Raw genomic sequence first — 27,545 nt, forward strand, 5'->3', positions numbered from 1 at the left:
ACTAGTAGATGCTCCAACATATGTCATATTTTGAATGACAACATTAATAAAAAGAATGAAGTCCCCCTAAAATTGGCCATAGGTAGAGAACACTGGACAAAATGAAACAAGTGCTAAGGAAGGGGGGGGGAAGAGGGGGAGGAAAATGCCAAGTAGCTGGGGGAGGAGAAAGAGTATCAGGAAGATCTGCATGCTTCTGTGGAGGCACAAGACCAAGTGAAATGTGGACTCTTTTGCCAGCATTCCTTCTCCAGTTCAACACCCATCATTTGCACAGTGACAATGCCAATGCTCAGGCTTGGCAAATTGTCTACCAGTGCAGTAGGATGATCAGAAGATGATTTGGCGCTCATCTGCAATTTGCTCTTGGCTCTCAAGTGCACAAGATCACCAAGAGCCCTCGAGCCAGCCGGATCGGAACAAACATAGAGTCGGCTCCTCATTAGAGTAGGTGTAGAAGATTGGGGGAATGACAAGGTGGGAGGATGAGTGGCTTGCCAGTAAAGATAAGGTCAGGTGGGATATGTGTAGAACCTGGATTATAATAGATTTCCTGTAAGATAAGGTAAATGTTAGCTGAAAGTTGTGAGAGGGACAACAATTACTTACCTTGAGTGAATAACACCTGGAAAACTAATGATATGGGTAAGCATTAAGGTTCAAGGGTGAGGTTGAGGGTGAGGTCAATGACGACACCAACATGCTCAGCATGAGACGAAACTTCAGAATTTGCTGAAATTTAAAACTCCACTACATACTGTGTCACATATGTATACACCAAATGATAGGGGTTTTGATCCCCTCCACTCTCACCCCACTATGCCTTGCAAATCTGCATGCAAAGACCTCCTCAATGCTGTTAACAAGGCTGCCCTTGCCCTAGCCAAGTTACAACTCCAGAATGAACTCCTAGATGATTTATCAGACTTTGACACAGACTCGACACTGACACAGACTCTGACTCCAACTTTAACTCTAACTCTAACTCTGACACTGACTCTACCAATATGTCTTTCAGCTCTCTGACCCCACCATCCTTAATGTCTTCTATCTCTGGTCTTTCTGGCACTTCTGATTCTTCCAGTGATGATGAAGATGAGATTGCCATTCATTATGATAGGCTCCAACACACTATTGCTGCTTTGCATGATGAGGTTGAGAGGGCACATGTAATCCACAAACCTGATGAACCTCCACCACGAGCTCCTCAGCTTCATATGCTAGTTCACCATGAGAAACACCACCCCAAGTTGTTTCAGCAGAAACTTCATGTCAACCCAGAGATCTTTGATCATATCCTTGATCATATCTCTGATCACCCTATCTTTCAGAACAACTCCAATAATCCTCAGCTCCCTGTCTCCATCCAGCTTGCCATCTTTCTCAATCGTGCTGGCCATTATGGCAATGCCATTACTCTTGAGGATGTTGCTCAATGGGCAGGTGCAAGTGCCAGGTCCGTAGCCAATTGCACTAATCACGCAATGGTTGCACTGCTCAAAGCACATGATCAGTTTATCTCCTTCCCAGAAGATAATTCTGAGGACACCCACCTTGCCCAGAAATATGCTGAGGTAAAGACTTGTCCAGAGTGGAGGGGTGGTTATCTAGCTGTTAATGGTTCAACCATTGAACTTTTCACCAAACCTGGTTATTATGGGGAGGCTTTTTTTGACAGGAAATCCAACTATTCCCTTGGCTGTCAAGTAATGTGTTCTTCTTTCTTATTTTTTTTCCAGATAAATTGATTTAATTCTAGGCAGTTATTATGCCCCACAATCTCTTGATTGTTGATTATTCTCTTGGACATCCTGGGAGTGTCCATGATGCATTTGCCTTTTGATCCACTCACCTCTATGAAGAGCATGAAAATCTTCTTCCTGATGGTCACTGGGTTTGGGCAGATAGTGCATATCCATTGGAGCCATGGTGTATTGCTCCATTCAAGAAACCATGCAATGGTCAGTTGACAAAAGACCAGAAGACATTCAATTATCACCTATCTAAGGTTTTTTTTAATTCCAATTTTTTCAATAAATTTAAATTTATTTAGATCCATGTACATGTTGAACATGCATTTGCTGCTTTGAAGGGGCAGTTCCAATCTCTCCAAGAGCTCCAGTTCAAGATTCAGAAAGAGAAGGACTTGAATTTTGCTGTGCAATGGATCAAGTGTTGTATCATCCTCCACAACATGATCATTCACTTCAAAACTCGTCATCACAAGCAGGATGGAACATACGAGAGTACTTTGAAATGGGCTTGTGAAGAGGGTCAAGATTTCATTCCTCAAGATGTTGAGGGTCCAGATGGTAATAATGTAGTGGGTGACAGGTCTTATGAAGGAACTCCAGGACAGACTACTCATTCAAAGCTGATGGATCAGCTCTTTGACAGTCCTTATTCCAAGGCACAGCACAGGGAAGGGTGAACCATGCTCATATTGACCAAGAAGATGACTACTACCAGTAGTATACTTGTACAAGTAAGATGTATGCAAACATATGTATGATGAAGACAAATAAGTATCAAAATCACAACAGGACAGCAACAGAAAGCAATGTGCACATCAATGAAATAATGAGACAATGAAGAGATGATGATGACAATGACAATGACAATGACAATGACAATGATGATGATGACAACAACAACAACAACAACAACAACAACAACAACAACAACAACAACAACAACAACAACAACAACAACAACAACAACAACAACAACAACAACAACAACAACAACAACAACAACAACAACAACAACAACAACAACAACAACAACAACAACAACCACAACATGATGACAACCACAACACGACAACACAATGACAACACAATGACAATGACAGCAACATGGGACTCAGGTACTTCCACTGCCACCACCCTGCATCAGTTGATGATACTGAATCCGCAAATGCAGATTCTCTGCCTCCTTGTTGAGAACTGTTGAATGTGCCTCATGCACTTGAATGTCAACTTCACAAAGGTGAGTTTCAGCAGCCCTATTCTCCTGCTCTCACTGATGGCTCAGAATGGCCTGAGATGCCTTGTGTGCACACATATCATGAAGCCAGTTATATTTTTTAGTGTCCCAGTTGTTTTCGCTCTTCGCTTCCAGCTTGGCAAGAAATCATTGATGCTTTGAGTCGCAGATGGACATGACATTGGACTGGATGCTACCAATTTCCCCTGCCAGATTATCTACTTGATCCTGTACATCCAATTTTGCTTTCTTTTTCTTCATCCTGCCATTTGGTTGCGCCAATAACAACATCTGTGGGGTTGACAATGACGAAACTGTGTTGTGAGCTGTGGATGAAGGGGTTGACATACTGTGTGACATCAATGGAGGTTTGTGTTGCCCCCTGTAGCTGCCAGCCTGGTGGGCAAATGCTGAATGATTGTTGTAGGTGGCAGTAGGTACCTTTACAGGCATATAGAAGGGTTCTGGGTCAGGAGGGGGAGAGGGTGAGGGCGATACAAAAATCCACTGTTTTTTTCTTACAACTTTTGGAGGGGTATCGAGGACCTCTATGTCATCCCACATTCCCTCATCATCATCCTGCATTCCTTCATCATCCTGCATTCCCTCATCTTCCTGCATTCCCTCATTGTCCTGCAGGTGGTCCAGTGGGGGTGAAGTATCAGCTTGGTCCATTGGAAAATTGTCATCAGTGTGAGGGAGTCCACACAGGTGGACCTGAGGAGGGTGACCAGGAAGAGTAGGGTCAGGAGTATCATCAGCAAATGTGGATGAATGTCAGAGAAGACACAGGTCAATTGGAGGATCATTATGATGGGCAGGAGCAGTGGGAATAACAGGGGGATTATTATGATGGGGGAGGGCAGGAGCAGACTGGAATTGCAGATTAACTTGGATGGGGGGATTGCCATAGGTAGACTGAGTGTTTGTGATGCTGGAAGCCTGAGGCTGAACACAAGTGGCAGTCATACTACATGATGGCTGAACAAGTGAGTACATCTGACCAGCATGATCAACACCTGGCCTGATGAGTGCGACATTACTGCAAATGCAGGGTTCGAGTGCCAGATTCCATCAAGGTCCACAAACCACTTCCATTCAGAACAGACTTTGGCTAAAAAGTACAATCAGATGGCAATAAAAATCAGCAACAGATGACTCACTGAATAAATTTGCATGCCCACTACCAGGCAGTACACCAGTGCCAGTGGCACCAAATCTGGCCTTGAGCTTTTTATACTTGCTTTTGAGACTGCAAGATTTTTAGGAGTTTTATCAGCATACATAAGTATTAATAGGAGACTATGTACCTCATGATGTGGTTTGTGACTGAATTGCAAAATTTCTTCAGATTCTGATGGTATGCAGGGCCATATTTGGTGTGATCTGCAAATATCAGTTTGGTGATGACAGCATAGATGTCACTCTTGTCCTTGCCCAAGGCCTTTTCACCATCAGTAATAGGCATTTTTTTGCCATCAGAATAGAAGAGAATCCAATGATCAGCAGAGTTAGATGTGAGATGGTCAATAAGAATATCAGAGAGAGCATCTTCCTTCCCACTGAACCATTACCCTGGGTCCAGTATCACTGGGAGGGGTGGAATAAATATTCAAGGTGGATGGAGGGGGGTCCATTCCCCTCGAGAGCAGACAAGTGTTAGCTCGAAGTCATGCAGACCGGCAAGCACGTTGACGAGCAGCAGGCATGTGTTTTCGAACTCCGAAGCACGATGCCGGACTGACCTTGAATTGCGGTATACCGCATGCTGTGCTTTGACATTAGAGTAGCCGACCTTCAAGAGACTTTAGCCGATGTTCAAGATTTTATTCTGAGTACCATTAGTGTCTGAAAACTTGTACAAGTCACAAGAGCTTTCCCCAGCATCCAGGACACGTCGTTCTATGTATTTCCTTTTTCGTCACCGCGGGTGCAAAAATTTTGCCACTGCCATTAGTTTCGCACACAGCTGTAATGACCTCCAAATGAGCATGTCGACATGCAAGATGAGTTTGACTGCAAATTGAGTGGGGCTAATGTGCACAAGCTTTTTCGATCCCTTAAGTACGTGGTAAGTGAACAAGGTACTAGACTGATTATGACCACCGCCTGGCAACCACGTCAGTGTAACGAGCAGACTTCAAGCGATCAATATGATGGTATTTCCCGACTTGGTGTTGCCAATCATCTGGGACGCCCCCATCCTCATGGCCTCCACGGTAACGACAGTAAAGCTCCACCAACGGACCAGCGAGGGACTGTCGTTCTCGTACGATGCGCCGTACGAGTTGTTTTGGAATGTCAAACACGACCAGTGTCTGAAGTCCAGGGAGAGGGGGATGCGGTAATCCAAGTTCGTTGGGTGTGGGAAGCAGTCCCATTGCAAGGGCGAGATTGTTGGCATTCGCCCCTGGTCCCAATGTCAAAGTTTTAAGCGTGGGCATCTGGGCGTACAGGCGATGAAGAAGCTCAGTATCTGGATCTACGAAATTAAAGAGATGGAGTTCATCCAGCTCCAGAGGAGCCTCAGAACCGGTAAGATCGAGCAATACGCCGTCAAGGAGACCTTCGACACTGTCAGAATCCTCCGTAGTTGCACATAAGGTTAAGATTCGGAGATCAGGCATTTGGGTGTTGCCGAGAAATTCCACAGCCCAGGATGTCATTGAGCCTGACTTGATAGTCAGGCTATGTAAACGAGGCAACTCGATGGTGTCTGCATCAAAGGATTCAAGGTCCACCTCGAGCGCCAGAGTCTGGAGATTGACGAGTCCGCCAAGGAACTGCCACAACATCTTTGCCTCAGGACCCGTGCGTGAATTTCCGCCGTCCTCATTCATGGAGCCATCATAACGAATCCGCAGGTCCACGAGATTAGATGACAGCATGGACGATGATGGCCAAGTCCAACTTACTGCCAAAAAGAAGAAGATCGCGGATAGGAGGCGCTGAACCAGGGAAAAGTGATGGTTCGTTGACATGGTGAGCCGCATGACGTGGGTTGTGTATGAACTGAAGATGCAGTTTTTCTAGGCTGTGGGCAGGATGGATGGACGGGCGTGACATCAACGAAAGCGCTTGATATGTGTGGGTAATGGAGGTCGTCCTGAGCGTAAACTCGCGCCAACGATGCACATGGGCATACAGCTCCTGAATGACCAAGCCAAGATAAACACCGGCCATGATTTCTTCACGTGATGGGGGTGGTAATCCTCCTCCACCACTCGCGATGTCATCCTTCGGGACTGGCACAATCCAAGTGGGGTGGTCCCAAAGAAGTGTGATTTGGATGGGATTTGACCCGCTACGCTGGAGAAATGTCCGCGCGTGTTCGAGAGCTGCAGCACCTTCGCGGAAGGAGATTTCTAGTACGATCCACATCGATGGAGTCTGGTATAAGAGCGAGTACCAATGCTTGCACACACCCATGGCTTTCAAAAGCGTCGATCGGGGTGGGGAGTCATCGATATTGCCAGCGCTAAGGTGATCTGCTAATTCGAATTGCCACTGCTCATAGTCACAATCAAATTCTTCTCCCCAATCGTCCCAATGTCTGCCTATGAAAGCATTTTCTTCCTGGAGATAGTTGTCGAAGACAACTTGGTCTTCTTCGCGCACCAGCTTGAAGATCATAAGGAGGATGTCATCCGAAAGTGGAACGACATAAGAGCTAGCCATCACGGCTGTTGGAGAAGAACCCAGGTAAGCATAGTTATGGTTAATACATTCAGAATAAGAGACTCGCCCACCTGGAGGTTCACCACTGCTAGGCAACAATGGGACTACCCTGAGGTTAGGAACTTTCGTTCAAACCCCCCAGAGCCCCCCAGCCAGACCTTTATAGGCGAGGAAAGACAGTCTAGCGAATAGGGCCATAGGCCTCTGAGGAGTTAGAACGAACTCTCGGTTCGCGAAAATTTCCGGTTGATTGTTGCTTCAAAAAATCATTACGAAATTTGCCTAGAAATCCTTCGTTAACTTCAACTGCCAGTGTTCGCCTCGTACATACCTGAGTGACTCGTTGCAAACCCTCAACCGCCTCGGTCAGCGTCAAGCCAGCGTACCACCTGTCCAGCGCTCTCTAAATTACAGCCTCAGTGGAACAAATTTTAAGTGGCCAATCGACATCGAGCTAATATATCATTGTTCTCATACCTTACTCCGACAGCTCTGTAATTGGCCCGGCTGGTGCCTGTAAGTACCTTCAGAAGTTCGCTCCAATATTCGTCTTCTGATGACCCTTCCCCATCGTTTACAAGCTCGAGTGCCCGGAGTTTCCGTTTTCTTGCAACACCGATATTGATGCACGAACGTTCGTGCTTTGTTAATACCAGTGCTTTACGGGGCACTAGTGGTGCTTGGCAACTCCGCAGTCCTAGCTGTAGGGACGTTCAAATATCAGTCAGCCCATTCGTACGTCCAATATACTGGACATAAACGTTCGGTACTCAATCTTCTCAAGGCATGCAATGCTTCTCCAGACTCACACTCGAGAGTAACCCCGGCGGGAACTTCGGCCGCACCACTGGCGATATCATATGATCATGAGCAATTAACGTCAAGCAGCGTGTGGATTTGTAACTCCCGTCCTGTGGTGTGCTGTACGGGTTCGGAGAACCTTCCATTCGCTAGTGTACACAATGAGGCAGTGTTGTGACGCTCTGACATAGCACACTGGGTTACAGGGCGGTGTTTGGCATGTTCTACTCGAAAACATCAACGTGCGCAAGGTGGATATATTGTACAAGTATACAACTGTGGATCCCAAATTCCAGAATAACGGACACAGGTTCCTATGTACCGTCCCCGCGCCCGGTCCCATTGCCACTTGCGTGTGGAACCCAAGATTCGGATCCACTCATTACAAAACCTAACAACCCTTGCTACCTCGTTGGCTTCTGCGATGTTAACCTCTCCCGTGCAGCAATCAAAAGTAGAGCATTCAGGATGGATCAGGTGCCTCAGGCGCTGTGCCCACATCTGCACGGGCGATGGGCTCTGTAGGAGATAGCACAACAATTTGGGTATCCGCATCGTCGGCTACCGCTAATGAGGATGTGCTCGGGGTTTTACTGCTACCAAGCATATGAAGCTCTACGGCTTCGCTATTAACAAAAGTGTCGACGATGCTGGATGCCGCTGATATAGAAATGGGTGCAAAAGTGGTGAAGCTCGGTGAGCGAGTATTGCCCATACCTGCTGATGAGGTGTGGGCAGATAGTTGGGCAACATGAAATAGAGTTTGTTCATGGTGCGCAGTATTTGTGACAGGCCGAGGAATGCCATTGTGGAATGCACGTATCCACCAGTTGTGCAATAATAACGACACCAATATCTGCCTGGAGTAGCGAATGCTACGCCCAGGGGTCGCAGTTGAACGCGCAGGCGTGGCTGTGTTGGTGACAGGCACGGAAGTGCCAAGGACTGGAATCGCACGGAGTGAGCTCAGCGATGTAGGTCGGAAGCATGCCAAGGCAGAAAGTGATAGGAGGAGTGCAATGAATATCACTGGTGTTGAAACGTGTTGTCAGTATCATGTCGTACAAATGTCACAGTCAAAGGAGGAAACCATAACAATGGACATAAAGGCTTTGAAATTGACCCTATTCATTGCTAAATGATTGGAGGAACGCAAACTGACCGATCATGACGATGACATCAATCATGGTATGACGGTCCATGGACCCGGACTGGTAACTGCGGGCGACAATATTCCCAGCACCCAGTGCTGGGAGTGACTTAATAGGTTCGGCATCGAAAGGAGCCATGGATGATGTGTACTAGATACACGGGAAGGACGCAGGACGTGGAAGACAGAGAGTGGCAAAATCTAAGAATTTGGCACAGTTTATATAAGTAGGCGCGGTGGTACAAGGCGTCTGTTGATGAATCAAGCTTCTTGATTGGGGAAAAGTGACCGCAAGAACCGGTCTTTATGCTACCCAAAACCAAGAACCTTAGACTTTTCATGAGAACCTGATTGACTCTTACTCGAAGGCGAAAGTCACTCACCCGAGTATTTCCGTGTAACTTACTACCAGTGCACTGCTGTCGGTTAACAGCGAATTTCGCGCAGGAAATGTAGAGGACATTACCATGCGATTCGTGAGGCATACAGCAGCGAACCTATAATAATAAGTCAAGAAGAAACTCCATAGCGCACCCTCAGGTTGCTGTGCGACCACTGGTCAACTGAGGTAGAACTCCATCTCGGGTGGCGGTTCCTGTTTACGAGGTGGTTTGGTTCAGTTTGGACATGCTGCACATGCGCCAATATTCCAGAATAATGAAAATGTTCTACCCCGGGGAGTATAGCTATCTGTCCGACGGGCCCCGCACTGCCCCGCAATATTTCTGGTAGACGAGTGCGAATTAATGAGTTGGTTCGAGTTTGCTATTGGATCCTTGCCGCGGTTCGTGCCGCGGAACCAAACGGGACATGTGTGATAGAGTAGTGCGAGGTGGCTGTGTTTATAATCATGTAGTGCTGCGGGACCAGTGCGGGGCGCGTTTCTTGCCATCTCGGCAAGGTGAGCCTCAGAGCAGACCATACAGTACTTGCACATGGTTTCCACTACTGCTCTGCTGTGCCTTCTTCTAACAGGCCTCTTTGGTATCATCGTGTTTACCGCTTACACAAATAAACTTGCCAGACACTCAGCACGGGCTCGCCATGCCATTATCAAGAACCTCGGCATCCCCACCATATCAAACCCCCAATTTATCGGTTTCTTCCATCCCTACTGGTAGGTTTTTTCCACCAAGGACTGGGTGATGCTTTGACTCATGAGATTCTTATAGCAATGCAGGTGGGGGAGGTGAACGTGTCCTCTGGACCGCTATAGCAGCCACCCAACGTACACATCCTAATTGCATTTCATTGGTATATACTGGAGACGTCGACGTGACCAAAGAACAAATAATAGCTCAAGTCGAAGCACGCTTTGATATCTTCCTTGACCCCAAAACTTTGCATTTCGTCTTCCTAAAGAAGAGACGCTTAGTGGAGGATGCTGCTTGGCCACGTTTTACACTTCTTGGCCAGAGCCTTGGGTCCATGATTCTCGCTTGGGAAGCTTTAGCTCAAGTCATCCCAGACTTATACATTGGTAGGCCTACCTGTTTTGGATGTTGTAGGGCTATCGATGCTCATACCGCCTAGACAGCATGGGTTACGCTTTTACATTCCATGTAGTTGCATGGATTACTAAGGGCTCCATACCTATGGGTGCATATGTACATTATCCGACAATCAGTACGGACATGCTGGCCCGCGTCAAGGCCAGAAAGGTGGGTCATACCAACCGTGGAGATGTCGCAGGCTCGTTGGTATTGAGCCGCGGGAAGATGTGGTGAGTACAAGTGATCCACGTTCCATATTTTGTGTTCTTGCTGTTTCCAGAACTTTGTCCCCTACTGCGATTCTGTTTGTGACTCTGGTATTGTCATGACACTTATCATAAGACTTTCTCCCATAGGTATTACCGTTTCCTAATGTATCACTACTCCCTGGCACTCTCCCGCCCTTCCTTCATTATGGCCAACTCCAGCTGGACAAAGAATCATGTCGATGCAATACTCTCGCACTCTGATCCCATCATAAATGCCATGCACTTTTTTAACCCCCTTTTTGCTCTTCGTCTCTTTGCGACCATGTTCAAGAGGTCAAAAAAACACCATACCGAGTCAGCAAGCAAGAAACGAGAAGCCAAAATTGTCTACCCACCATGCGATACCCGCGAGATGTCACAATTCCCATTGGCCAAGAGGGAAAGAATTATACTGAGTATCGCACAATTCAGGTAATTTCCATTCCACTTTTCATTCGTTGCTGGAGCTCAAGTATTGCTTATAAAGGCCAGAGAAAGATCACCCTGCTCAACTTCGCGCCTTTGCGCAGCTGTTGGCCGACCACCCAACATATACTTCTGGTTCCTCTTCTGTGAAACTTTTCCTACTGGGTGGTGCACGTAACGCGGACGACCACGCGCGTGTGCAGTCCCTTAGAGATCTCGCAGAAGAACTCAAGATTACCCCTCACGTCCAGTTCATCGTCAACGCAAGCTACCCCGAGATGCTCGGCTGGCTCGCAATGGCTAGCATCGGGCTGAGCACAATGGTGGACGAACATTTTGGAATAAACGTTGTTGAATTCATGGTGCAGATTCCTTGTTTCACCTTATTTTGTTCTGTACCAACTTACCTCTGACAAAACTAGGCTGCAGGTGTGATTCCTGTGACGCACGCTTCCGGTGGTCCACTTCATGATATTGTCGTGCCTCTGGACGGTGAAGCAACGGGATTCCATGCACTCGATCCGCAGAGCTTCGCGAACGCCATGCACACAGTATTGAGCATGGATGAGTCGGAGGAGCAAGCGATGAGGGTGCGTGCACGTACGTGGGCTATAAGTGCATTCGCCGAGGAGCGCTTCGTGGAGGGTTGGGAAGCTGCTTGGAAAGGGTGGGTACAATAGCTTATAGTTTACGCTCTTCATGAATCCGCAAACTTATCGGTAAATAATCATCACTACTCATCATCTCGAGCCTCCCACTTGACAATATACGCATCAAGCATGAGTGCTGATCTTCAATGATAAAATTCTGGACAATTACTGTGCCATGATGGTGAGATTGCCAACTGAATGCAGGCAAGATCCGTACTTGAGTTCAGATATATTAAAAGACGCAGACCACGACCCGGTCAGACACCAGACTATTTAGCCATGCTCACTGAGCCGAGAGTTTCTCTCCATCGATTGGGTTTGAAGGTTAACTGCACATCTCCATCGTCGATTCGTCGAAAGCCTCTTTATTCCACGGATGACTTTTTCATTTAATTCCTATTATCGCTCGGCCTAGACAGTGAATCGCAAGCAGTTTCATTTAAGACTCGCTTATTCAACCACTCTCAATGGATGTCAGAGCAAACCCATTTGCGCATGGTCGACTGTAGTGCCGATGTCGTGTACAAGCGCTTGCTTTTGTAATGAATGCAGTTTCACTCTAAATCGCATGCGACGACCAGAGGTGACGACCTGTTGTGTATAAGATCCAGGCACGGCAGAAGGTGGTCAGTTTTGCGTTTTGACAAACTTTCGGGGGGAGTTTACTACATTTCTGTTTTGAGGAACTTCTCAGAATACATTGTCCATCGTACAGCCTTTCAGGACAAATGAAATGAAATGATGTGCCAATTTGCAATGCAGCCTGCTGTTCAATCATCCACGGGTTCGAGAAGTTCGATATGCTTCCCAATGATGTCATTAACATCACTGTACCCGCAGAGACCCATCGTGAGATGCATATCAGCCACGGTTTGCATCAAAATCTGCTCGACTCCTGCTTGGCCGGCAATGGCAAGACCGTACATGAATGGACGAGCGACTAGAATTCTTGAATGAGAAACTACCACGGTAGAGAAAGCATAACACGTACTGAGGACACCCTGGGCACCCATTGCCATTGCCTTGATGACATCACTGCCTGTGCGAATACCAGAGTCGAAGAGGACCGTTAAGTTACCTTTCGTCTGCGCATCGAGGACCTTCGGCGAGCGCATGATCTTGGCTAATGCATCCAAGGAGCCAATGGCACCGTCCACCTGTCGTCCACCGTGGTTGGACACAATGATCCCGTGGATGCCCATATTAATAGCTTTCTCCGCATCCTGTTGCAAGTGTTGTCACGAGTCATCGCGGAACTAAAAGACATGAATTTACCGACACCCGCTGAATTCCCTTCAGAATGATAGGTCCGTCCCAGTGATCCTTGATAAATTGTAGATCTTCCCAGGACCTGAATAAGCCTGAGTTGGTTTCTCCGAGCCATTCTTTGCCCAGTTTCATTGCCTTCTTGGCATTCGCATCACCTGCGTTCAACGCCGCGTCTCTGATCTTCTCTGGCTCGAAAGGGAACTTGGTGGTCTCGTGCACAGGTTCGTACCCAAAGCGCTTCATGAACACGGGGTCGGACAACCCAACCTGGATGCCGACCCCGTACAAGAAGGGTATGTAGGCAGTGTCGAGGTCGTGTGGACGCCAACCCAAAAGCATGGTGTCGAGCGTGATCACGAGTGCAGAGAAACCTGCAGCTTTGGCACGCTTGAGAAGGGATATTGTTATCTCGTCCGAGCGAGGCCTGAGGTGTTCGCAGCCAAGTTATGATAAGTGGAATGGTGATACGAGATTAAACATACCAGTAGAGTTGATACCACCGTTGACCATTTGGCCCGTTTGCTTTTGCGATATCCTCCATTGACCGGGATGATGCCGAACTCATGATGTAAGGGATCCCGCAGGCAGCGGCAGCCCTTGCAGTTGCGAGTTCTCCGTCTGCATGCAAGATGCCCTGTACACCTACAGGCGCAACGAAAATAGGCGCTTGGAATTTCTCTCCAAAGATCGTTGTCTAAGCAGCAATACATTAGACAGGGGTATCACGCGCTCATGAATACTCACTTCGACATTTCGGTTAGTACAGTCCTTGAGCATTGCAGGAACGATTTTCCACCGGTTGAGCGCATGCCTATTTGCGGCGGCTGTCGAACACGTTCCCGCACTCCCAAACGTGTACATGTATGCCGCTAGCTCCCTCGTTCAAATCAGGAGTTGCGACTTGAACGGATGATAACACTCACGGAGATGGTCTTTCATTACCTCCCGGGCTTTCTCCTCTATCTCTTTCACTCCGAAAGAGCCCAGAACAGGTGGCTTTGGATTTCCATAGACATCACTGAAGTATTTCATCCATCGAGCTGATTGCACAGAGACGCCTGTCATGGTGGGGTGTGTGATAAGAGAGTCTGGGAAGACCACAGTGGTTAGGGTGACTTATTTAAGGTGGCTTCAACAAGTCATATCTACCCGAAAAGCCGACGTGGCTAAGGAACGTGACGGTGATCGAAGTATTCAATTCTGTTTCTGTCCGGTATCAGAAGCTATCGATATCACGACGGACCACATGATTTCCACTTACGAGATATGTTCTAGTCAAACCATGATTATAGTTCCGGCGTATGCCCGTTCTTCCGCTTGTCGTAGGGCACTATCGGATACGGAGAATGTTTGACTGCCTTCAGCAGGCTTCGCCAACGGATGTCCACGTAGTTGTAGCAACTACCTGCTACCGCACTGAGGGAATCTAGATAGGGTGTAACGTCGACATATAGTCGCCTAGTAGGCTTATTGATTTTGTGGCCGGGGTAGCTCAGCTGGGAGAGCAACAGACTGAAGTGTGATGTTTTCTGGAGGTCCCGTGTTCAATCCACGGTCCTGGCATATTTTTGGATTTTCCTTTGGTCCAAGTACGGTATCGATGAATTTAAGACGAGATTTGAGTAGCTCTTAGATGAGTTCGTAAACTAACGCTAACCACCAGCCACGATATGTAGGGCCAGCCATTGGGCTCGTAGTAACTTCTTTCAATAAGCGACTCAAATGAAGTTTGGCCCTATTGAATTCTAAAGCTCTTGCCAAATACATACAAACAACACTATGAATATCTGTGATTACCCGACCACGCTGCAGCTGCCAGTCATCACACATTCTCCTGAAAAGTTGTGGGCACGAGTGCCCGCTTTTTGACTGCACAATACACAATCAAGCTTCCGTTCCTCTTCGATGACATCTCCCCTGAGTACGAGACGCTTCATAATCCTGGATGGTATGTTTTACCGCTGCTTTCGTCCACAAATGCTGCTTACTATGCTGATGCGATTGCAGTTGCTCTATTCCTAGCTTCGCAGGTGATTATCCGTTTTGCTAACCATTTTTCTCCCGTGAGCTGAGGATCTGCGTTAGGCAGCGGTTTACTGTGCTATTCGCGTACGTCTCCGTCATGGAAATTTCCAGGAAGCACAGTTAACATCCTTGTAGTGGTACATCAAGCGGGGTGACAACCGGACAACAAAGAGCGCTGAGGCAATCAAGAAGCTCATCGGACAAAAGAACCTCAAGCTGGATGAGTATGAGAGTGCGCATGACCTCCTCAGCTACGCACCGCTTCCTGCTGACCTCTGGTATTCTTGCAGGAGCGATATCAAAGGAGGTTGTACACCCAGACGAAATCGCCGTTCGATTCCAGGGTTAGTCCGCCATTATCGCAGATGAATTTCCCATGCCAACTAAAATTTCTTAGATATCGGGGGTCTGGAGCCAATCGTATCATCTCTCCGTGAAACCATAATCTATCCTTTAATCCACCCCGCTCTTTTCACCTCAGCCTCTCCCCTTCTTGGAGCCCCGAAAGGGGTTTTACTCTACGGACCCCCGGGATGTGGAAAGACTATGCTCGCCCGTGCGCTGGCCAAAGAATCTGGTGCAACATTCATTAACGTTCCCGCATCAACACTCACAAATAAGTGGTTCGGTGAGTCCAACAAGCTAGTCGCAGGTCTGTTCAGCCTCGCACGGAAGGTCCAACCTGCGATCATATTTGTCGATGAGATCGACTCCTTCTTAAGGGAACGACGTGGAGATGACCACGAGGTCATGGGTATGATGAAGGCAGAGTTCATGACGTGAGTAATGCATTTTCTGGTCGATCTTTGACTGATCTCGGATACTTAGTTCATGGGATGGCTTGACGTCAGGCTCTGACAGGATACTAGTGCTGGGCGCGACGAACAGACCAGGTGATATTGACCCAGCAATTTTACGTCGCATGCCGAAGCGGTTCGCTGTGGCTCTTCCAGATGCAGAACAGAGATTCAAAATTCTGTCCCTAGTACGTGTCTACATCACCGATGTAAGATTGCTCGCTTTGAACTTCATTAGATGCTCAAGGACACGAAACTGGATCCCCATCTTTCCTTACACATCCTTGCTTCTCAGACGACGGGGTTCTCTGGTTCTGATTTGCGTGAATTATGCCGCAACGCTGCGATGGTTCCAGTGAGGGAATGTATGCGCGCCATGGAACATGATGAAGAAGCGTTGACGAAGGTCGAGAAAGAGGTACGCTTTTTGAGACATAATTCGTGAACCTGGCCAACTGGACATACCAGGGCTTCAGCATGCGTTCACTCACCCTCACCGATTTCTACGAAGCTGAGGGGTCGACGCTGCAGCCACCCGATCCAGAGGATGAAGCCATATCATTGCAAGCATTCGTCGACACTCGCCCAGAACCGAGTCCACAGATAGACAAGGATCTTGTAAGAAAGGAAGCTCTGGTTATCGAGGAGGTTTCCGAGTACGAGAGTGATAGTGAGTCAAGATTCCAGACCGACGACGAATCGACAGTACTTGACGGCGACGATCAATCGACTTTAAAAGACGAGATTAGTGCCGACTCATGATACACCATTCATTACGCCGCAAGCTTCATCGCCTGCATCGATTTTGAGTAGCACTGATTATTGTCATATAGAGTAGACATAACTGATCATCTCCACTTTGACAATTGATACGAGATAAACAATCAGATTGGTATTGCAGGATTACCTTCATCATGCTGCAACACGGTAGGTATCCTGTGTGATCTCCTGAGGGGCTAAGCCTCCGGAAAAGTGAGGAGCTTTGGGGTGTCGACTCTTGCTATTATCAATATCAACCGCCGTCCCACGTTCCTCCCGAGTCACCTGTCCTCCTCCAGGTGCTCGGGTTCTCTCTCTGCTTATCCCAATGAACCATTGTTGCGTCCCTTACCACCGGCACCAGGGGTATGAAGAGTACTCGACCTCCGAGTCTCAGGTATGCTTTTGTGCATCATGTTAGTAGATATGCTCACAAAGTCTTGGAGATGGGTCCCCCCTGACACAGCCGGGTTTGGCGGTGTAACCTCTTCCTGAGTTCCAACGTACACCTCGGGCGCAGTCGTAAGCGCAAAATCGGTCTTTATGCTTTGGAATATTTCCACACGAATGGTATCATCTACTGTGATCGAAAGCTCGACAACATCCTGCTTGCCTTCGATGGACTACTACATCACACCACTCCTTCACGCCCAGAGTCTTGCACATATCATACTAAGCAAGTACATCAACACTCGGACTCCAAAGGCAGCGGGGAACAACAGGCTCACTCAGGCTCAACACCCGGCGGTCCCACAGCAATTTTGACACGAACATGGGTCGTAGTCAACAATTGTGTAGTTGGGTCCGCACAAATACAGGAAATCGTCGTCGTTGTTCCAACCTTTGATGCCCGTTGAGCACCCCGTTTCATCTGCGAATACTAGCTATAAGCACACAGTCCAAGGTCTGCACGTAGACCGCAAAAGTACTTACTAGGAGTGTCACAGGGTAGACCCATTGGTGTTATTACCAGGTTGTCAGATGCGATAGCCACGCCAGCCATCACTGCGAAAGATATGATCATGGTAGTGAGTGAAGTGAATTTCATTACTGAAATCTGACGATGCCTTCTGAGTCAGGGACTACGTGGGCTTTTATGCGCAGGGAGTACGAGGACAGCCTATCTGCACGTACCTGCATCACTGGATAGACAGACGCCAGCTCACACTCTGTGACATTGCCGGATGCACCCAATATTCATATTTGCAGTCACTCACTAGATTTCATGCCTAGGCCGTGAGCCCAGGTCGGCCAAAGCCGTAGTTTTCGGGTGCAAAGTATGCAAAGGTGACGTTGCGGGTGCTGGCGAACGCTGTGTAGATGAGGGTGACTGGGGCCAAGTGTGTGCTGGCGCATGGTTAGTGGCGCATGATCCCAGCAGAATTGGTGTGCTAGTCGGGATCAGACGTCAATATTATTTGAGTCTTTAGTACTCTTGGAATCACGAACATAGAACAGACGACAACACCAGTCAGGCAAAGACACTTCGACTCGTTGCGCTTACTATACTGTATGGAAGAAGTCGTGGCTTAGGCTTTGCGAAGTCCAAGCTTATTTAGGCCCGGCTTGGGCTGGCCTACTGAGGTTGGGAGAAGGCCGGAATTAATATATCCCGCCGTCGTAGTAGTAAGTTCGCCGGTCTACAAAGGACAGTAATTGGAATCAAAATAAAATAAAAAAGTTCGCCGATTCAAGTGCGAATGAGAGATGTTGATTTCATGTACAGGACGGGACCGCTCGTTCCCCACGCAGGTGCATGACATGTGTACAGTCAGTATGGCTTTGCACCGCCCGATGGGGCATGACTCGTGCTGTCGTCTCACTGGTCGGGGAATACATGATCGACATTCGGGTATGCGGGAACACTAGCCTAGGATATTTAAATTAGAACGGGTTGGCAAATATTGCTGGCGAGTTCGATGGGCCTCTCTTATTTCACATCAACACTCGGCCCAGCGGACAATAAACACTGACAAAAAAAATCAACACTCGGGACTTTAAAGGCAGCGGGAAAAGATAAGCTCACTCAGGCTCAACACTGGGCGCTCCCCATGGAATCCACGTAACAGCATTTTTTACACGAACATGCCTGGTAGTCAACAATTGTGTTTTTAGGTCCGCACAAATACGCGAAATCGTCGTCGTTATTGAAAAATTTGATGCCCATCGAGCACCCCACTTGATCTGCGGATACTAGCCGTAAGTACGCAGTCTAAGGTCTGCATATAGCCCGCAAAAGTGCTTACTAGGGGTGTCGCAGGGTAGACCTATTGGTGTTAGTACCAGGTTGTCAGATGCGATAGCTACGCCAGCCATCGCTGCGAAAGATATGACCATGGTGGTGAGTGAGGTGAATATCATCGCTGAAACTAATGGAGCCCTCTAAGTTGAAAACTACGTTAGTTTTATACGCAGGGAGTATGAGGGCAGCCAATCTGCATGTGCCTGAATCGCTGGATAAACAGATGCCAGGTCACACTCTGTGACACCATCCTCTTGAAGGCACGTCATGAAGGCCTCAAATAATGTGCTGGATGCACTTAGCGAATTCGGTCTACGATGATGATTTACTCACCCAATTTTCAGATTTTCAGTCACCCACTAGATTTCAAATCTAGGCTGTGAGTCCAAGCGGCCCGCAAGCAGCAGCTTTGGGGTGTTGGATGCTGCGAAGTGATGTTGCGGGTGCTGGCGAACGCTATGCGTGTGCTGGCAGGTAGTCAGTGGCATAGGGACTCAGCAGAATTAGAGAGGAGTGGTACTAACGTCAAACAGATGACAATATCAGCCAAGCAAATACACTTTGACTCGCTTACTACTTGGAGAAGCCACAGCTTGAGCCGCCGGCTTAGGCTTTGCAAAATCCAAGCTTTAGGCCCGGCTTGAGCTGATCCAGTGACTAAGGTTTCGGAGAAAGTCGGAATAAATGTAACCCACCATCGTACCAGTAGGCTTGCTGATTCGAGTACGAAGGAAAGATGTCGATTTCATTGATCAACGGTAATTTTGATCAGGTACTCAAAATCAGAGTGGTGACAACAACCTACCGAAGCATCTTATCAAGTACTGTAAAAATGCAGCTGCTCCTATGTCGGAAATTTGCTGTTACGCAGGTAGCCAAGTAGCAATGGCAGGTTTTCGCGTGGGCACTTCTACTCTCGACCGAGCCTTGCGATGCAGATGACCTTCTTGCTGATCCAGAGAGTATCTCGCCTGACGACATCATTGCTGAATTTGCAGCTCTCGAATTCGAGTTGAAAGGGACTGAAGAAGTTCAGAGCATTAACTTGAAGGAAGTTGAAGTGCTCAAGAGAAACGCTTTTGATTTTGACGAGTCAGATCGGGTCGAGCAGGGAATAACACTACAAGCGATTCAATAGGTGATGTTGAGGTGGTTGTTTACAATATTAATGGCGAGGGCGACGAATGGGACGAGGTAACATTGATGTCATTGTCAGGAATGTCGTAGCTAGGCGCCCAGAGTTTGGCCGGGTCCCAGAGGCGCGGGGTTTGCCGGTGTTTGCAACAAGTTCACTCTTTATCCAAGAGATATTCAAGGAGGCTTGGAAGCGCTGTAAGTCTGCCATTTTAGACATGCTAGCCCTATTTATAATCACATCTAGTTGGGGACAATACGTGGGAGGCACAGGTGCGCGAATGCCCTGATGAGAGGCGTGCCGTCCGCCGTTTCCGCCGGCGGCCGTCTAGATGCGCCCTTCAACGAAAATGAGATGAATTTAATATTTATTGGTGGATGTTCAACGTTGGCATGTGGAGATGGGACAGGTTGCATGTAATTGTAGTCTACCACGCAGGTGAGTCATGGGATTGGATGAAGACTACTCCTGCTCACGTGGGTGGTCATATTCTGCTGCTTGGCATTTCACGCCTCCTGGCATCAGTCCGAGTCAGGTATGTATTTGTAGCTGTGACGGTGTGGTTCATCATCGACAGGCATAGACACTGTAAAGTTGAAAGCAGCAACAACTGCGAGGATGAAGGAGAAGCGCATTATTTGTGAAATGTGATGTGGATCCCAAAAGTCACGATGAGGGGGACGGTGGGTGGACAGCTTTCTGTTATGTGCTGAATAGTGTTCTGTGCAGAGCCAACATGTCGACCTAAAATACCCTCTCAAACAGATGACATTTGCACTGCCAGCAGACTTCTGACTTAACTTGCTCCGAGTGTCCCCGACATTCCCCTTGCAGAAGAACACTGGGAAACGCTGGTAATGTGCAATCCCAACCTGTTTTTGTATACGGCCTATCGTGACGCCGATAGATGACACGAGGAACGCTAGTGATTGGCAAAACCCAAATTGGCCCTAAACCACTGCAGGCCATCATAAGTATCTGACGTTTCTTCCCTAAAATGCACATTTCATAGCAGTTACAGACGTGGTACCATCGGCACTCAGCGAGGATTAAGTTTGGGAGCCAGGTTACCATCCGGACATGATATTCTTGCACGCGTTCAATATGAACTTGCAATAGTATTTAGATATTTTCTCGTATTACTTTAGAATTTCGAGACGGATAACCAAGAAAACAAGGCAAGCCTTGATACACGGGACATCGACTAAGCACTGGCCAGCTGGGTAACACACTTGTGCTGTGATGCTCAATTCGTCTTATTTGCGAGGGGCGCCGGAGGTTTTGAGTCTAGCTAAGAAGACAGGATCGGGTACTAGATTGGATGAATGATGCGGAGGATGCTGTGCGAGTGAACAGTTAGACAGATGGATGATGTGAATTAGATGGGTCGTCGAGCGAATCGAGGACGAGCCATTCGCCTTCCCCGCAGCAGATGTCTTCTGGATTATAATCGGAGGACGGGGAGTTCTAATGGTGATTTCCCTCGTCTGAAAGTTCTTTTGGGGTCGTGGTTTTGTCCGGCAGAGATGTGATATCTGTCGCTTCAATTTGCACGTCTGTTTTCTAGTCTTCTGCAATCGGAGACGAGGGGAGAGACATGGGCGGCGAAGAGGCAGAGATGGAGGATGCCATGAATTCCTTGCCTTGAAACTTGAGACAAACAATGCGTTGTTTTACAATAGTGGAACAGGCTCTTGCAAGAGACTCTGCGCCACGAAGCGCGCGTAATGATGTCAGTGGAAAATGATGCAAGAGGTCCTGTACTCCGTCGAAGCGTTTTCGTTTAGCTTGCTCCCCCATGTGTTCACTGTATTTTACTGCTACTAAGTATAAAATGCAACCGTTAGATGGTGGACGAGCCTTGCATCCTGTACTTTTAGTTAGCAACATTCCAGATGCAATTTGGACATGTAATTACCTCACATTATTATTCAAAGGACTCATCCGAAGATCCCTCTGCATATTTAAGATCTGTGTGGATGCTATTTGTGCGGGACAACGCAACATCAGTTGAAAATGGTGTGATATGTGGGCAAATAGGAAACATTTTTATAGCTCCATTAAGTATCCTGCCGGGATGAGATGAACGTTGTATCGCACCAGATGAAAACAGATATCTTCGTAAAGAACGAGAAAATAAGTTGGGTAAACTAATAATGATTATCAGTATACCCAGAAGAAGCACAACAGATAAAGAGCCAAAAGCGAGCCCAGCATCCAGCATGTCTGAGAAATAGTGCTGGAAGTTGTATTTGCAACGACGGGAGGTGTAGTGGAGGTGGAAGCAGCCTAGTGTTCCGTGGAAATCCACCTGGTTATCCACGTAGATAACTCGGTGGATAACCCAAGGCCAAAATTCATAGGTGGATAACGTGGATAACTGAAAATCATGTGGGTGTATGGGGTTGTATTAAATATGCATTAAATACACTTAAAAAGCTTAAATACCAGGTCTACAAGCTTGTTTCTGCTTGAAGTGAGCTCGAACTAGGATTTAAGCTTGTTTATTTTGGCGGAACTTCATGCGACGTCAAGTCAATGTTTGTTGGTAACTGGTCGAACATCGACTCGAAAAATGACTGAAAAATTGTGAACTTCAAGTTTTCTCCCTCATCACATGCAGCCGCATCTCAAGGATCGATTAGTTGAGCTTCAACTCTGTCTCGAGGCACTGCCAACAGAGATTCCATTCCAAAGGAGTCCAAGTACAATTCTCCAACTTCGGCCCGGATGCTGATTGGACTACAGCGACTCAGAGTTGGATGTCACTGACCCCGAGGATATATCTGAAGATGGCTCAAAAAAAGCGGATTCTTTTGACGGCGAGGCTTTTGATGCTGCCAGTATCATCAATCTTGACTCCACGACGCTAGCTGATGTGCTTGCTGACAAAGATTTGGCACCCGCAGCACCGAAGAACACTGTCACTCTTCTGCTGGCAAGCACTTTGGTGCAAGAGAAGGCCTTGACCGAAGCAGACTGGGACATGACATAGAGTGTAGGATAGATCTAGACTTGTAAATCAAGCTAAATTTTGCAAAATGCACCATGGATCACAAAATTTTGCAGCACCCGGAATCGCCGGGCCGGTTTTACCGGCAGTGGATATCCACCATACTCACCCGTGGATAACTGACCCTCATTTAGGCCTGGTGGATATCCACAGTGGATAACCCCTCAGAGGGTTATCCACGGAACACTAAAGCAGCCGCTTGTGGTTCAAGTACAAGGATGAGTGGGCCTGAGCTGCACCGCTGGATTGTTGTGTGACATTGCTAGTGAATTGCTTGCAGTGGCGATTTTTAAAGTTGGCTTCCGTTTCTCTCTTGCCGACGCGTTCCCCGGTGTGGTATGAGATTGTGTTTTTAAATACTCGAGAGGGGAGAAAATGACATACGGATGCATTCAATGAGTCACGTGGGCCGCGCCAAACGCGGCATAGACCAGTTCGAGCGTGTTTATTTGGTCGGGGCGTAAAGGATATACTATCCTCAGACCTTGCGGTCTCATCGTGCGATCTGCTCAACACTCGTCGACCATCTTCACTCCAGCAGACGGACCCCACCCCGTTTGTATGTTCCATCCATTTTGCGATGGTTTTCCCTGTGTCAATGTCCCACAACCTCACTCCACCAACCATACTCCCGTCAACCACCTTCCCGTCCGGAAACAACGCTATTGTACGCACTGGACTTTCTCCGTCCCGCCAGTCGTCTCCAATCTGTTTCCCACTCTTCATACCCGCAGCGAGCCGTCCCACAAACAAGTCATCATCCACTTTCCGTCTGGCAGATGTATAGCGCCACTGATTTATTCCGTGTGTCCTTCAAATTTCTGGCGGGACATTATCCTTGATGTCTCACCCGCCAAAATGACGGGTGAAGACATAATCAACCCCCGCGCGCAGTTGCGTCTCAGCTTTCATCCAACAAACTTCAAAAGCATCACCTACGACGATATGCTCCTTGGCGGGTGCCAGTGTCTTGACACCAAGACTCAATGAGCGTTTAGGTCAAAAGTGCACTGGAAGTTTGAGCCTGTACGTTTTCCATCATCCTCGCGTCCACATCGTAGCTTACAGCATATTCGGCCGTGCAGCTGAAGCGCCCAAGCCTCGTTTGTGGTCACGAGTCGCATTTAATCTCTTTCGATCTTCATTCGGACTGACCGCACACGCTCCACACGACTTTGCCCACCACAACTTCACTCCTCTATCCTGTAACCAGCAGAGTGTCGATCTCTCCCAAGTCAACTGCTCCTTGAAGGCGCCCCTCATCTCGCTAATGCTTGATATCTGCCGAGTGCGTAAAACATTTTACTGTATCTTGAAAATTTTCATCGTGCAACCACATAATCCGGACGATGAAACCGTGCCATTGTAAACTTTCACTGACACTCACCTAAAGCCGAGTCCAATGACAGACAATAATCTTGCAAGAAAGGATGTTCAAGGAGGTTTTTGAGTACGAGAGTCACGATTTCTCTGATCATCTGGGCTACGAATAATATATTCTCTGCCATTGGTTTTGCACACAGCTGTAAGGGAACTAATTGCCACAAAAAAATTACAGACGGCCTGATATTTAAATTCTGTAGAACCCTGGTCTCCCCTAGTCCGACCATATAGAAGGAAGACAGTGAGTCGTTCCTTCTTGATTACAGAACAGAACCCACTCCCCACAAAAGTGGGTGTCGGGGATATCTTCATCTCATCTTCCTGCCAGTCCACTGATGCACCTCGCACTAGTTAATCAATGAGGCATCAGGTCCGCACATATACGCGAATTCATCGGTTGAACGTTGCACTGTATCCGTCGAGCACCCGGCTGCATCAGCCGTGAGCACGTGGTCCAAAGTCTGCACGTAGATCGCAAAAGTGCTTACCAGGGCCGTCGCAGGGTAGGTCCTTTGGTGTTATTATCAAGCTGTCAGATGCGATAGCTACGCCAGTCATCGCTGTGACAGATATGATCATGGTAGTGAGTGAGATGAATTTCATCGTTGAAATCTGACGATACCCTGAGTCAAAATTATGTTGGCTTTTATATACAGGTAGTGTAGGGGCAGCCAATGTTCATGCACTCGCATGACTGGATAACTAGATGCCAGCTCACGCTCTGTGACATTGTCGGGTGCACTTAATTTTCAGGTTTGCAATCACTCACTATATTTCAAATCTAGGCCGCGAGGCCAAGCAGCAGCTTTTGTGTTCGAAGTATGCGAAAGTGACGTTGTGGGTGCTGACGAACGCTATATGGATAACGGTAATCGGTGCCAAGTGTCACGGGGTGCTGGTAGATGGGCGGTGGCGTATGATCTCGGCAGAATTAGAGGTGTGATACTACTCACAATCAGACCGTCGATATCAACTGAGCACTTAGCTTGGAATCACGAACATCGACCGGATGACAATATCAGTCGAGCAAATGCACTTCAACTCGCTGCGCCTATTACTGGGGGAAGTCAAGGCTTGAGCTGCTGGCTAAGTTGGGATTCAAGCCTATTTAGGGCCGGGCTGGCCCCACTCGAAGTATATTTGGGATCTCGGGATTCTGCCCCGTTCTATGGTGAACGGGGAGAAATTCCGCGAGTCGAATATTTTGTGGAGTTCGCCCGCATGTACTAAGGCTGCGAGAAGGTCGCCCTTTTGAGACATATTGAGAAACATTGGCGGCTTGTAGGCAAGTGTTTTTGTTCACTCATTAGATCCACTCATCATGTTCGAACTCTTGACTTGTAGACTATAACACTAAGAGGTACACTCCTGATTTTTTTGTCTTAAACAGCATGGTCTCTTGGTGTGACATCATCGACATCGAGAATGCCACTCTGTAGCGTCGTTGCAATTGTCGTTGACAGCGAATCACGTACTGTATCGAAGCGTTTTCTTTTGGCTTTCTCCCTCATGTGCTCATTCTGTATCTTACTGCTACCGACTATATGACGCAGTCGACGAGCCTTGCTTCCTGTACCTATAGTTGGCAAATTTTCAAGATGCACTTTAGATATGTAATTACCTCGCAGTTCTATTCGAAGGACTCATACAAAGATCCCTTTGCATAGTTTAGATCTGAGAGTGAATGCTATTTGTCGGAACAACAAAAATACCAGTTCAAATGGTTTGGTGCGAGGGTAGATGCGAAGCAACTTGATGTATGCTGCAGGGATGAGATGAACATCATAGCATGTCAGATGAAAACAGAGATCTTCATAACGAACGAGAAAACAAGCCAGGTAAACTAATGTTGACCGTCGGTATACTCAGAATAAGCACAACAGATAAAGAGCCAAAACCGAGTCCAGCGCCCAGCGTGTCTCAGTATTATATGCGGATTAGTGCCGGAAGTTGCATTGGCAACGACGGGAGGTGCGGTGGAGATGGAAGTAGCCGCCTGTGGTTGCGAAGATGACTGAGCCTGAGCTGCACCGCTAGATTGCTGTGTGGCATTGGTATTGGGAGGGCGTGAACTACTTGCAGTGGCAATTTTCAAAGCTGGTCTCCGTTTCTCTCTTGCACACGCGTTCCTCTGTGTGATATGAGATGCGGTTTGAATATCCGAGAGAAAATAAAATGACATACGCGTTTGCCCTTAGCATACGGGACGTCAACGACTGCTGGGCAACACTCATGCAGCTCGATCTGTGCACTACTAGGTCTGCTAGAGAAGATATCTCGAGCCCATTGAAACAGGGATTGGAATTTCGCATCGTGGGGATCGGATCGTGCAGATCGCTGAGAACATCAAGGTCAATATAAATAGTACTAGATGAGACATGGGCGACATACGTGAGGATGTGGTGAGTCGTCGAAAAACCCCTGGGGTACACGGTTGTAAACCTTGATTGGCTGGACCGGACGTCGTGTTGTATTAATCGTCTAGAATGTATATGTTTAATTGCAGCGAGGAAATCTGCGATGAAAGCGTCACGTACAGTGAGTACCGACTTGTCACGCTGGTCCAACAGTAGGTCTTCGAGGTCAGCTTCTTTTAATATCGCTGAAACATCCCACATGTATGCGTTTTCGTCATAGCAGCCAGTGGCTAGTAGCTTTCCATCTGCCGAAAATGACACAGAAAACACCGTGTCTGCATGGTGGAGGGGCGAACCGATGTGTTGGCCGTTCTCGAGGTTCCATAATCGCGCTGTCTTGTCAAACGACGCGCTTACGAGGATACGGCCATTCGGAGATATCGCAATGGCGTAGACTGCGTCGGTGTGCCCTTTCAGCACTGCAACGTGTTTCCAAGTTTTAGTATTCCATGTCCTAATTGAGTTATCAGATCCCAATGACCCGGAGATAAGCGCTTTTCCATCCGCGGTCCAAGCCAGGCAGGACATTGTGTGTCTGTTGAGAGCAGTGGCGACAAGCTTGCCAGTCTTCACATCCCAGATTTTGATCGGGACCTCGGAATTGTTCGAAGTCCAGTCGCTTCCAGTAGTTGCAACCATGGACATGTCTGGCGAGTACACGGCTGCCCACACGCTTCGGTGCCCTATCTCGATTGGACCGAGTGTTGTCTCTCCGTTCTCTACATCCCACTCCCTTGCAGTCCCATCGAAAGATCCGCTCAACACTCGCCGACCGTCTTCACTCCAGCAGAAAGAGCGTACCCCGCCTGTATGTCCCATCCATTTCGCGATGATTTTCCCTGTGTCAATGTCCCACAACCTCACTCCACCATCCCTACTCCCGCTAATCACCTTCTTCCCGTCCGGAGACAACGCTATTGTCCACACTTCACTTTTTCCGTCCTGCCAGTCGTCTCCAATCTGTTTCCCACTCTTCAAGTCCCATACCCGCAGCGAGCCGTCTAACGAACAAGTCATTATCCGCTCTCCGCCTGGCAGATGTATGGCGCCTGAGACCCAACCAGTGTGTCC

The 27,545-nt window shown here is 47.8% G+C and overlaps 9 protein-coding genes and 1 non-coding gene across 10 annotated transcripts; 3 read left to right on the top strand and 7 right to left on the bottom strand.

The window, feature by feature from the left end:
- Positions 1-3,135: 3,135 nt before the first annotated feature.
- BJ212DRAFT_1525532 (uncharacterized protein) lies at positions 3,136-4,653 on the bottom strand (the record flags this gene model as incomplete). The annotated part of the gene is made up of 6 exons (XM_041341729.1): positions 4,299-4,653; positions 4,152-4,240; positions 3,993-4,102; positions 3,826-3,936; positions 3,339-3,705; positions 3,136-3,314 (listed from the first exon to the last, which is right to left on the bottom strand). Exons 1-6 carry the CDS (start codon positions 4,454-4,456, stop codon positions 3,136-3,138), a joined length of 1,014 nt encoding a protein of 337 aa, XP_041189606.1. The 5' UTR covers positions 4,457-4,653.
- A 431-nt stretch (positions 4,654-5,084) lies between these two features.
- On the bottom strand, positions 5,085-5,828 carry BJ212DRAFT_1483955 (uncharacterized protein; the record flags this gene model as incomplete). The annotated part of the gene is made up of 1 exon (XM_041340705.1): positions 5,085-5,828. The coding sequence occupies one exon, from the start codon at positions 5,826-5,828 to the stop codon at positions 5,085-5,087; it is 744 nt and encodes a 247-aa protein (XP_041189607.1).
- A 34-nt stretch (positions 5,829-5,862) lies between these two features.
- BJ212DRAFT_1483956 (uncharacterized protein) lies at positions 5,863-6,666 on the bottom strand (the record flags this gene model as incomplete). The annotated part of the gene is made up of 1 exon (XM_041340706.1): positions 5,863-6,666. One exon carries the CDS (start codon positions 6,664-6,666, stop codon positions 5,863-5,865), a length of 804 nt encoding a protein of 267 aa, XP_041189608.1.
- A 1,105-nt stretch (positions 6,667-7,771) lies between these two features.
- Positions 7,772-9,022, bottom strand: BJ212DRAFT_570105 (uncharacterized protein). Its single transcript, XM_041343537.1, has 3 exons — positions 9,001-9,022; positions 8,630-8,944; positions 7,772-8,412 (listed from the first exon to the last, which is right to left on the bottom strand). Exons 2-3 carry the CDS (start codon positions 8,754-8,756, stop codon positions 7,931-7,933), a joined length of 609 nt encoding a protein of 202 aa, XP_041189609.1. The 5' UTR covers positions 8,757-8,944; positions 9,001-9,022; the 3' UTR covers positions 7,772-7,930.
- A 428-nt stretch (positions 9,023-9,450) lies between these two features.
- On the top strand, positions 9,451-11,618 carry BJ212DRAFT_1376163 (mannosyltransferase). Its single transcript, XM_041336481.1, has 6 exons — positions 9,451-9,734; positions 9,790-10,097; positions 10,151-10,340; positions 10,467-10,790; positions 10,846-11,146; positions 11,207-11,618. The coding sequence occupies exons 1-6, from the start codon at positions 9,553-9,555 to the stop codon at positions 11,462-11,464; spliced, it is 1,563 nt and encodes a 520-aa protein (XP_041189610.1). The 5' UTR covers positions 9,451-9,552; the 3' UTR covers positions 11,465-11,618.
- A 586-nt stretch (positions 11,619-12,204) lies between these two features.
- BJ212DRAFT_1448548 (FMN-dependent alpha-hydroxy acid dehydrogenase) lies at positions 12,205-13,768 on the bottom strand (the record flags this gene model as incomplete). Its single annotated transcript, XM_041338557.1, has 6 exons — positions 12,205-12,374; positions 12,426-12,657; positions 12,710-13,127; positions 13,186-13,397; positions 13,448-13,572; positions 13,627-13,768. 6 exons carry the CDS (start codon positions 13,766-13,768, stop codon positions 12,205-12,207), a joined length of 1,299 nt encoding a protein of 432 aa, XP_041189611.1.
- A 416-nt stretch (positions 13,769-14,184) lies between these two features.
- On the top strand, positions 14,185-14,266 carry BJ212DRAFT_t99. Its single transcript has one exon. It is a non-coding gene; the product is annotated as a tRNA-Phe (tRNA).
- Positions 14,267-14,480: 214 nt separating this feature from the next.
- On the top strand, positions 14,481-16,452 carry BJ212DRAFT_1466097 (ATPase). The gene is made up of 9 exons (XM_041338971.1): positions 14,481-14,651; positions 14,711-14,733; positions 14,789-14,812; positions 14,864-14,960; positions 15,019-15,072; positions 15,126-15,507; positions 15,557-15,713; positions 15,764-15,943; positions 15,994-16,452. Exons 1-9 carry the CDS (start codon positions 14,609-14,611, stop codon positions 16,285-16,287), a joined length of 1,254 nt encoding a protein of 417 aa, XP_041189612.1. The 5' UTR covers positions 14,481-14,608; the 3' UTR covers positions 16,288-16,452.
- A 1,754-nt stretch (positions 16,453-18,206) lies between these two features.
- BJ212DRAFT_570285 (uncharacterized protein) lies at positions 18,207-18,882 on the bottom strand. The gene is made up of 4 exons (XM_041343538.1): positions 18,860-18,882; positions 18,531-18,814; positions 18,311-18,468; positions 18,207-18,253 (listed from the first exon to the last, which is right to left on the bottom strand). The coding sequence occupies exons 2-3, from the start codon at positions 18,643-18,645 to the stop codon at positions 18,317-18,319; spliced, it is 267 nt and encodes an 88-aa protein (XP_041189613.1). The 5' UTR covers positions 18,646-18,814; positions 18,860-18,882; the 3' UTR covers positions 18,207-18,253; positions 18,311-18,316.
- Positions 18,883-25,439: 6,557 nt separating this feature from the next.
- Positions 25,440-26,369, bottom strand: BJ212DRAFT_1302167 (uncharacterized protein; the record flags this gene model as incomplete). Its single annotated transcript, XM_041333226.1, has 4 exons — positions 25,440-25,490; positions 25,533-25,633; positions 25,912-26,186; positions 26,242-26,369. 4 exons carry the CDS (start codon positions 26,367-26,369, stop codon positions 25,440-25,442), a joined length of 555 nt encoding a protein of 184 aa, XP_041189614.1.
- Positions 26,370-27,545: the final 1,176 nt, after the last annotated feature.

The sequence above is a fragment of the Suillus subaureus genome (genome assembly GCF_016647635.1).
Source record: "Suillus subaureus strain MN1 chromosome Unknown BJ212scaffold_31, whole genome shotgun sequence".
NCBI lineage: Eukaryota > Fungi > Basidiomycota > Agaricomycetes > Boletales > Suillaceae > Suillus > Suillus subaureus.